The sequence below is a fragment of the Triticum dicoccoides genome, chromosome 6B, assembly GCF_002162155.2.
Source record: "Triticum dicoccoides isolate Atlit2015 ecotype Zavitan chromosome 6B, WEW_v2.0, whole genome shotgun sequence".
Lineage (NCBI taxonomy): Eukaryota > Viridiplantae > Streptophyta > Magnoliopsida > Poales > Poaceae > Triticum > Triticum dicoccoides.
The window spans coordinates 143430334-143439193 of NC_041391.1; the positions used below are offsets into that span (position 1 = coordinate 143430334).

Sequence of the window (8860 nt, forward strand, 5' to 3'; positions counted from 1 at the left end):
CCACGGCCACGAGCGGCGGGGCGAGCAAGCCGCAGCCACGGCCACGGGCTGCCAGCTGGGCGCGGCCACGGGCGGCGGGGCGGGGGCGCTGCCACGGCCACGAGCGGCGGGGCGAGCAAGCCGCAGCCACGGCCACGGGCTGCCAGCTGGGCGCGGCCACGGGCGGCGGGCGCGGCCGCGGCCACGACCACGGGCGGCGGGGTGGGGGTGCGGGTACGGCCACAACCGCGGCGGCGAGGCGAGCAGGCCACGGCCACGGCCATGGCGGGGCGAGCAGGGAAGGAGCGCGGCCACGGCGGCGAGCAGGCCACGTGCGGCGGCGTGTGGCCATGACCATGGCGGCGAGTATGCCACGGGCGGCAAGCTGGGTACGGGCGCGTGTGGTTTATTTTGGGCGTCTGCTGGAGATGTAGCTTCGCAGTATATTTTTGGGCGTCTGCTGGAGATGTTCGGTTATCCAGCACGCTTAAACGCTATTTTGGCGCTGTAAAAAAAATTTAGCGCGCGGCGTCGTAGGGCGTCTGTTGGAGATGCTCTTAGATGGTTGTGGTGTCCATGTGATGTGAGCATATTTTTATTTATTTATTTTGACTTGATGGAAAGGTGCGCATATCTTTCTCTCAAGCGGTCCGCAATGGCAAGCCCCAACCACTAGTATAGTTACATGTGAAACATGCCCGGTCAAAAATGGCTAACAGCGTTATCAGTAGCATTTTTCAAAAAAAATTTAAGAAATATCAATAAGTATCAGTGAAAAACATTAAAGTGATAGCGGCTGGAATCCTAATACGTATTGGACTAGTTTTTTTTTGTATTTATTCAAAAATCTTATGAGCGTCAAATTGCAGACTTCTACCTGCCATGCTCATCTTTTGCTAGTTATTTTGCTTACCTTACTTTGCACAGGAAAGACGCGGGTGAGGGAGAGGGTTTTCGGATGCGACCGGGCTGTCGGACACACGTGTGATAGCGGTTCAGACGCCCGTAAAGTTCACTTGGTTTGTCTCCGGTTTGCGAAAAAACAAACATTCAGCCGGTCCATAAATGGATGGGTTACTGCATTGCATGGCAAAACACGCCTGAACCATCCGATCCAAATAAATGTAGGCGGTTTGAGGTTTCACGTTGGAGATGCCCTAATCAAACATAGGAACAAAATTGACCCATACTAAACATAGGAACGAGAGCAACCATGCTAGTGAAATGGGACCATAACATTCCGAGAGTTCCACTTCGTTTTGCAACCAAACACATGCTCGGTGCATTTTACATAGCTCCAGGGGAGTAATGCTACACACGTGATTTTATGGGTTGACTGTGACGTGGTAATTTGTGGTTAGGTATCAGTTGGGGAAGTGGCCCTCTCCCCCGCCACCTGAAATTAGGGGGAGGGGGTAGTATGTGAGAGACGTGGTCTGTAATTAGCCCATAGTAAATCAGTTGGGTTAGCATTTTGGCTCTCCAGGAAACGACAACTAAATTCTCCATTTCACTCGCTCAGAGCAAGTATAGGGCGAGTAAGCAGGCCATAAGACTTGCCACCACAGTTTTGTTATGATGTGGAGGGGAGAGGAGAGGTGAGAGAAGATGAGTGGGCTATAAATTTGTACTTCCTTCGTTTTTGAAAGGGTGTATTTCTAACTTTGTTGGAGGGTTTGCAAAAATATATCAATGTTGGTGAAACCCAATAGATATATAACGAAAATATATTTTATCATGAATTTAATGCTACTAATTTGATAGCATAAATGTCCATCTATTATTACATAAATACGGTTAAACATAAGAAATTTGATTTTCCAACCAAGTTGAAAGTACATTCTTTTTAGAACTAAGCGAGTAGACAACTGCAGCACGAGCTCCAACACATTTGAGAGAAGGTGAGGTCAAACGTTAATTATAGAGCCAACGCTATTATATGAATGTGCTTTTAGGTTGGATATATATGATGTGGCACAAAAGTAGAGCTAGCAGTCGGGGACACGAATTTGGTGCTTCCGGGTATATATATATTTAGTAATTTCAAAAAATTCAAACCCTTTTTTGTAATCAAATATGATCAAGTACTCGTATAAAAGTTTGGACAAGAAATGATTCCTACTGACCTTAGGGCAAAATGACAAAATTATGACGAATATATAACATAAATAGTACTTGTATATAGTGTTTCTTTGGCGAATTTTTGATCTAGGATACAATGAAAGTCATTCTCTAACTATAATACTTGATCATGTTTGATTTCAGAAGAGATTCAATTTTTTTAAAACTTTTTAAAACTGTTAAATTGTTTTTGCATATAGGGTGCGCTGGCACCCGAGAGCACCGATGTATTTCTCTAGCAGCGGACGCAAACTTGGTGCTCTCGATGGGGGAGCAGCTGAGCACACATGCTCCAAGTGAGCAGCGCACCACCCGGTCTCCAGTGCTGTTGGCCGGCCCGCCAGATCCGGTCAAACCCTAACCACCGATCCCCTTCCTCTCCGCCTGATTCTTCCGCCCGTCATGGACTCGCCGGTGCTACCAACCGCCGACCGCCGGACGCACCTCTCGCTCCTTGCGGACGATATCCTGGAGGAGATCTTCGGTCGGGCGTATGAGCGGGTTTGAGGCGCCCGACTATACATGGGAAACTCATGCTCTGGAAGTGGATCCTCTAACATGAAGGAGGGAAATCATCTAAGTTACAGTTCCCTAACGTCCCCCTTCACTTTCACATGATTAAGTCTAAAATGACTTGAATTAATTTATAAATTAAAAATTTAGTTTATACATTTACAGAATTTACATACAAACAAAATTATGGTGCAACAATTAATTTAAAAATTATTTATATGAACATTAACTATGTACTTTGTTAAAAAAATATTAACTATGTACTCACAATACTTGCTACAGTAGATAACAGTGTTGCCTTATTTCTCTTCTTTTACACTAGCGTGCCCTGCTTCATGTCAGAGGATTCACTCAGGCTTTGTACAATGGGAGATGCTTAGAGCGATGCTTAGAAAATAAATCGGGTTTTTCTGAAGCACCGGTGCCTATTTTTACGGAGAGACGCTTAGTTAAGCATATATCCATAAATAAGCACCGGTGCTTAAAAAAAGACTGGTTTATTTCTCTAAGCATCTTCTCTTTAAGGCCTCGTGCTCTGGGCAGCAGCTTCCTCTCCGCTCCAAGTGAGCAGCACTGCAGCAGCACACGACCCCCTCTCCACTCTTCAGCGCTGCCGGCCGGCCCGCCAAATCTGGTCAAACCCTAACCACCGATCCCCTTCCTCTCCGCCGGGACCTGCCGCCCGATTCCTCCGCCCGCCATGGACTCGCCGGTGCTACCAACCAGCGACCGCGGGACGCACCTCTCGCTCCTAGCGGACGAGATCCTGGAGGAGATCTTCCTCCGCCTGCCCACCCCGGAGGCGCTCGCGTGCGCGTCCGCCGCCTGCGCCACCTTCCGCCGCGTCATCACCGACCGCCCCTTCCTCCGCCGCTTCCGCAAGCTCCACCCGCCTCCCCTCCTCGGCCTCATCAACGACAGGGGCGGCGGCTTCCACCCCGCCCAGGCGCCGCACCCCTCCGCTAGGCTCGCCCGCGCCCTCCTCGACGCCGCCGACTTCACCTACTCCTTCGTGCCCAAGCCCAAGGAGGGGTGGCTCAGCCCCTGGCATCCCCGCGACGTCCGCGACGGCCGCGTCCTCCTCGACTGCAGGGTCCCGGGGAGAACCTTCAAATCCGCCCTCGCCGTGTGCGACCCCTTGTCGCGGCGCTACGTGCTGCTGCCACCGGTACCCGAGGACGACATAACCGCCCAGGAAGGACGCCCTGCTGAATTGGCGCCAGTCCTCGCCCCGGTCGGTGACGATGAGGATGAGACGTCGTTCAGGGTGATATGCATGGCGCACTACAGAACCAAGGTTGTCGCGTTCGTCTTCTCGTCCGTTACTCGGCAATGGTGTATACCTGCTTCTCCCAGCTGGAGTTCTTTGGGCACAGACAGCCCCCATGGGCTGCAGAACAGTTCTGATTCGGGAGGATGCCGTGGCTTGTCAAGTTTCGACCATGTGCGTGGCTGCTTCTACTCGGCGTCACCTTGGCTGGACAAATTTCTTGTTCTGGATACACGGAGAATGGAGTTTTCCACTATCAGCGATCACAGTGGCTTCCATGAGCTGCTCAGACGTCTGCCTGGCCAGGCACTTGCAGAACACGGTATGCATCACCGAACTCGGCCTGGCCAGACCAGAAGTCTGCCTGGCTTTGTAGTTGGTAGAGAAGGATCCCTTGAGTTGTTGTCTCTTGTTGGTGATCACAGTCCAAATGGATCGTTTCGTCTTGTTTGTACCACTCAAAATAACAGCGAATCTCCCAAGGAATGGCGGCTGGAGAATGTTATATCCTTGCCTGGCCAATATGACTATTTCACCGTTGGCGCAGCTGAGGGATTCTTATTTCTCGGAGGCACTACAGAATCTCAGCAGGACTGTCATGAAACTGAATGGGTGGATACTTGGGATATAGATTATTTTTCAGTGGAGGTCCAGACTTCAGAGCTTAAGAAAATCTGTAGGATGACAAAGCCATGCTTCAACCACGAACGTGTCCACCCATACTTCGGCTTCCCACCATCGTTGTCAAGACCGACTATATGAAGTTGTAAGCTTGTTCTCATACCAAGTGCTTGCTTATTTTCTGTAGATTCTCTCCTGTGAAATGGTAAATCTTATTCTGTTTTTGTTTGTGGTGTTTCGCTGTCCTAATTGTGCATGTAGGACGTTATTGGTTGGTTCAGTTTCTGTTGGGAGAATTTGTCAAAGTAAGGAAGATGGTCATGGTTTGTTTCTGACATGTCCAACAATGTCAAGTGACTGGGCAAGTAACGAAAAAATTCGTACCAGGAAAGGCATTTATCCCACTAAATTTGCATAACCTGAAAAGCATTTTTGTACACAATATATTACCTTTGAAAAACAGGGGAACTGGCTTGGTTTTCCTGGGTACACTGCACCTCTGGTCCTCTGGTGGTAACCAGACCCAGACTGGTTTAATCATTTGGATCTTAACTTTTTGCTGTTCAACTGTTGGTCCATGCTGTGTTTGATTTTGCTAGTTTGAATTCCACCAATTGAGCCTATCCACGCCAAATCTCAGATGTGAAATCTTGATTGTGGTTTACCAGTTTTGATGTTATATAAAAACCAAGACTATCTATTGGAATGGTAGTGCATGTTATAGGGCTTAGTATTTACATATCTTTCACTGGAAATGTTGATTCTCGAAAGAAGAATGTTGCTTGAGGGCCTTGAAGCTTTTATCTAGCATTGAAATGTTGTGTTTCTATTAATCTATAGTAGCATGTTTCAGAACTAGGATTACATGTCCCTGGTGCTCCTGAAACACGAATGAGCACCTTATGTGCCGTTTACTCTTTACTTTCCAGTTTTGCATAGCTGGTCTAATTTTTTATATTGCTCCCAAAATGTCATAAGATGGCCCTGGGATTAATCTGAGAGCACAGCGGAAATAACTATTTTTATTGCACCCACATCGGTTTTCTTCTTTGTTGTAACTAACTAACTATTGATATCTGCAGGAATGAACCCATTTTGCTTTCGAGGTATGTTATCTAGGCCATGCGTCTGCTGCGGATATATGGAACACGGTACTGCGAAAATGTCGGCTCGATGTAGTAATATTTGTTTGAAAATAGTGTTATTTTTTTGTTTTGCGGGAGATGGAAATAGTGTTATGTTCAATGTATTTAAGCAAAGACATGCTGTGGCTTTGTCTAGCATTAATATGTGCATATACTGTTGTTGTGCTGGGACAATGGGCTTCACCACTGCGGTGACCTCGTGTATACCACTAGTAAGAGACATGTTGTGTTGAGACTTGAGAGAATCACTACTTATTATTGTATTTAATCTTCTCAACAAGTTTATCATCTATAGCTTCTATGCTCTAGGGCCCCATTTGCCTTTGGAGTGTTGTAGGAACTCTGTGATTTTCCATGAGGAATAGCTTGAGATATATGAATTTTTGAGAAATTCAGACATAAATTTGACCTTATAGAAAATCCATGTGTGTCCTACATGTTCATTATTTCTCAAATTCTCAAAAACAATCTTGTGAATATCTAAAGAAATCTTGTTGCTTAGTACGTACTCCCTCCGTTCCAAAATAGATGACCCAACTTTGTACTAACTTTAGTATAAAGTTGGGTCATCTATTTTGGAACGGAGGGAGTACGTGTCATTTCAATTTTTTCTTATGCTTGCAGTTTTTGACTTATGTGTGCTAAGGTACATGCTTGTCACCCCATACAAATTTTGTGGGAACCTAACAACGAAAATAGAAGCCACAAAGGAGTAATTACAACTAGAGATGATACCCCGGGTGTTGCCGTGGGAATCGGTTGCAATTATCTAAATGAGATTTGGTTGTATGAAACAATTTAGATTAACAATATGAGATTCTAAACTAAAATACTTATAAGCTACTAATTATTGTATAGTTGTAAAATATATATTGAATACGAGTATCATGCATGATGCACGTTAAAGGTGGATCTTTTTCGTGAATTGTTGCATGGTGAGTTGGCATAGTTGCATTAAAAATGCATTTTTTTCACGCATTTTAGCATAGTGAGTTGACAAACATGGTTGTATGGTAAAAGAATTTGGAGTTAGTGAGGACCAACTATTTAGCTTGTCGACATATTTGCATGTACAAGGTGGAATTTACTCTAAAATGAAATAAAAGGCAGAGCACTCCTATGACGTATATTACCCTTATTAAAAAACTCGCTAGTGAATCATACTATGCTACCAAAAGAGAGAGAGAGGAGAGAGAGAAAAGAAAGTTGCTGTCGCTAGTGCATGAATCTGAAGTATTTGGCGACGATGGCGTCGACGAGGATCTGGTAGCCCCTCTCGGTGGGGTGGTAGCTGTCCCAGAACAAGTACTTGGAGGGGTCCTTGCAGAGCGGGCTGGCGAAGTTGCAGAGCACGGCGGCGGCCAGCCCGAGGTAGCCGCAGCAGGCGTCGTGGGTGTTGGTCAACCCGTACGCCTCGGGCCGGTGGACCACGTCGGCGAAGATGATGTAGATGTCGACGTTCACCAGCGTGACCCCGGGGAGCCTCGCGCGCAGCTTCGCCATCTCCTGCCCCACCCTGTGGTTGAAGAGCAGGGCGAGCTGGTTGCGGTCCGTGGCGCACTGCTTCCGGAGCCCGCCGGCGATCATGCGCTGCGACGGCAGGCACCCCACCGGCGGCGCCCCCACCAGCGCGATCCGCTTCGCGCCCAGGTCCGCCAGCGACTGCACGTAGGCCATGGCGCGGCTCACCATGTTCTCGGCGTACCCGGGCTCCGTGATGCCGTCGGCGAAGGTGAAGTGCTCCACGATGTCGTTGGTGCCCGTGACGATGAAGTAGAGCGTCTTGTCCGGGATGCTGCCCCCGACCTTCTCCTTGTACTCCTGGAACAGCTGCAGCTGCCGCTCCATCGTCAGCGCCGACATGGTCCGGCACGTGGCGTTGTCGAAGCCGTTGCCCGCGGAGGCGAAGCTCACGCCGGTCTGGAGCTCCTCCATGGAGAGGCCCTTCTTCAGGTACGGCGGCAGCAGCTCCTTCACGCCCAGCGCCGACGCTGCACGCACGCACGCATTTCCAAAACAAACTGATCCTTGGCTGTTTGGGAAATTATACCGTGAAAAATACATTTTCATGGCAAAAGTAGTAGTGGGTAATGGTGGTGGGTACATACCTAGGAGGTCGACGCTGATCTTGCCGTTGGAGAAGCGGCCGGTGTGCTTGTGGCCGGGGAAGTCCTTGCCGTAGGGCGGGAAGTTGGCCCGGATGAACGTCCGGAGGTGGTTGTTGTTGCCCGTGTCGGCCACCGAGTCGCCGAACGCGAGGATCGCCGGGAACTTAGGCGGCCCGGCCGGCAACGGAGGCGCCTTGGGCGGCCCCACCGGCACCGGAGGTGGCCCTCCCGCCGCAGGAGGAGGCTCCGCCGTGACCACGACTCCGGCGAGAACCAGCAGGGCGGAGATCACGCCAGACACGGTGGCGACCGCCATGTGAGTGGCAGCGAGAGGTGTGAGCCGGAACCACCGTGGACGTACACCGCCCGAGATTTGTGATGCGGTGTGCATAAATAGGCCGCGCAGCTGCTCGTTTCACCAAGTGACTTCGTCTAAAGGAAAACGGCAGTTGCATGCGAGATCATGAAGAAGACCCGGTGTGCTCGCATGCATGCATGTCCTTCGCAGGGTTACATTTGTGCAAGGATGCGATACATGCTCTCTGTCTCTCTGGGTTTTCTTCTTCTTCGTCTCTGGATGAAGGCTAAATTTGCCCAAGTCTAGGCCGGGTCAGGGCAAGATGGAATGACGAGTAATTGACAAAAAACTATCACATTTCACGTTACCATCCCACAGAACTACCACATCTTGAAAACTGACCAAAAACTTCAGTTTAGTGCTGATTTCGTGACAAAAAACTATCAGGTCGAGTTGATGACAGATTGAACCGTTTTAAACGCCTTTTTGACAGATCTGGCCCACCAGTCAGGACGGCGGCCGCGCTAACGGCTAGCGGCGCTCACCTGCCGCCCGTTAGCCGCGCGCGTCTGTCGGGCCCGGTCGGACCAGGACTAACCTGGCCGACCGGCTCGCTCGTCGTCCTCCCCCCTCACTCTCCCCCGAGCTCACTATCCTAGCCCTAGCTGTCTTCGTTCATGGCGGCGGCGGATCCAAACTCCGACGCCGAATCGCTTGGAGGAGCGCCCCCCGACGTGCTGGGCGGCGGGGATGCTGTCTTCGTTGAGGTTGATAACTGGCTAGGCAGCATTAGCTTTGCGGTCGA

General features: G+C 49.5%; 2 protein-coding genes across 3 annotated transcripts; one reads left to right on the forward strand and one right to left on the reverse strand.

The window, feature by feature from the left end:
* Positions 1-3166: 3166 nt before the first annotated feature.
* On the forward strand, positions 3167-5965 carry LOC119324432. 2 transcript variants are annotated; one of them, XM_037598224.1, is made up of 2 exons: positions 3167-4649; positions 4766-4896. In XM_037598224.1, the coding sequence occupies exon 1, from the start codon at positions 3314-3316 to the stop codon at positions 4643-4645; it is 1332 nt and encodes a 443-aa protein (XP_037454121.1). In that variant the 5' UTR covers positions 3167-3313; the 3' UTR covers positions 4646-4649; positions 4766-4896. The 2 variants fall into 2 exon arrangements, with proteins under 2 accessions (XP_037454121.1, XP_037454122.1); XM_037598225.1 differs by lacking the exon at positions 4766-4896 and adding an exon at positions 5587-5965 and having other exon boundaries at positions 3276-4649.
* A 713-nt stretch (positions 5966-6678) lies between these two features.
* LOC119326012 (GDSL esterase/lipase At1g20120-like) lies at positions 6679-8136 on the reverse strand. Its single transcript, XM_037599723.1, has 2 exons — positions 7758-8136; positions 6679-7640 (listed from the first exon to the last, which is right to left on the reverse strand). Exons 1-2 carry the CDS (start codon positions 8071-8073, stop codon positions 6865-6867), a joined length of 1092 nt encoding a protein of 363 aa, XP_037455620.1. The 5' UTR covers positions 8074-8136; the 3' UTR covers positions 6679-6864.
* Between the last annotated feature and the right edge of the window lie 724 nt (positions 8137-8860).

Coding starts and splice junctions, on each gene's coding strand:
- LOC119324432 (XM_037598224.1), top strand. CDS start 3,314: ATGGACTCGCCGGTGCTACCAACCAGCGACCGCGGGACGCACCTCTCG.
- LOC119326012 (XM_037599723.1), bottom strand. CDS start 8,073: ATGGCGGTCGCCACCGTGTCTGGCGTGATCTCCGCCCTGCTGGTTCTC. Junction 7,641..7,757: donor GATCAGCGTCGACCTCCTAG/GTATGTACCCAC, acceptor GCGTGCGTGCAG/CGTCGGCGCTGGGCGTGAAG.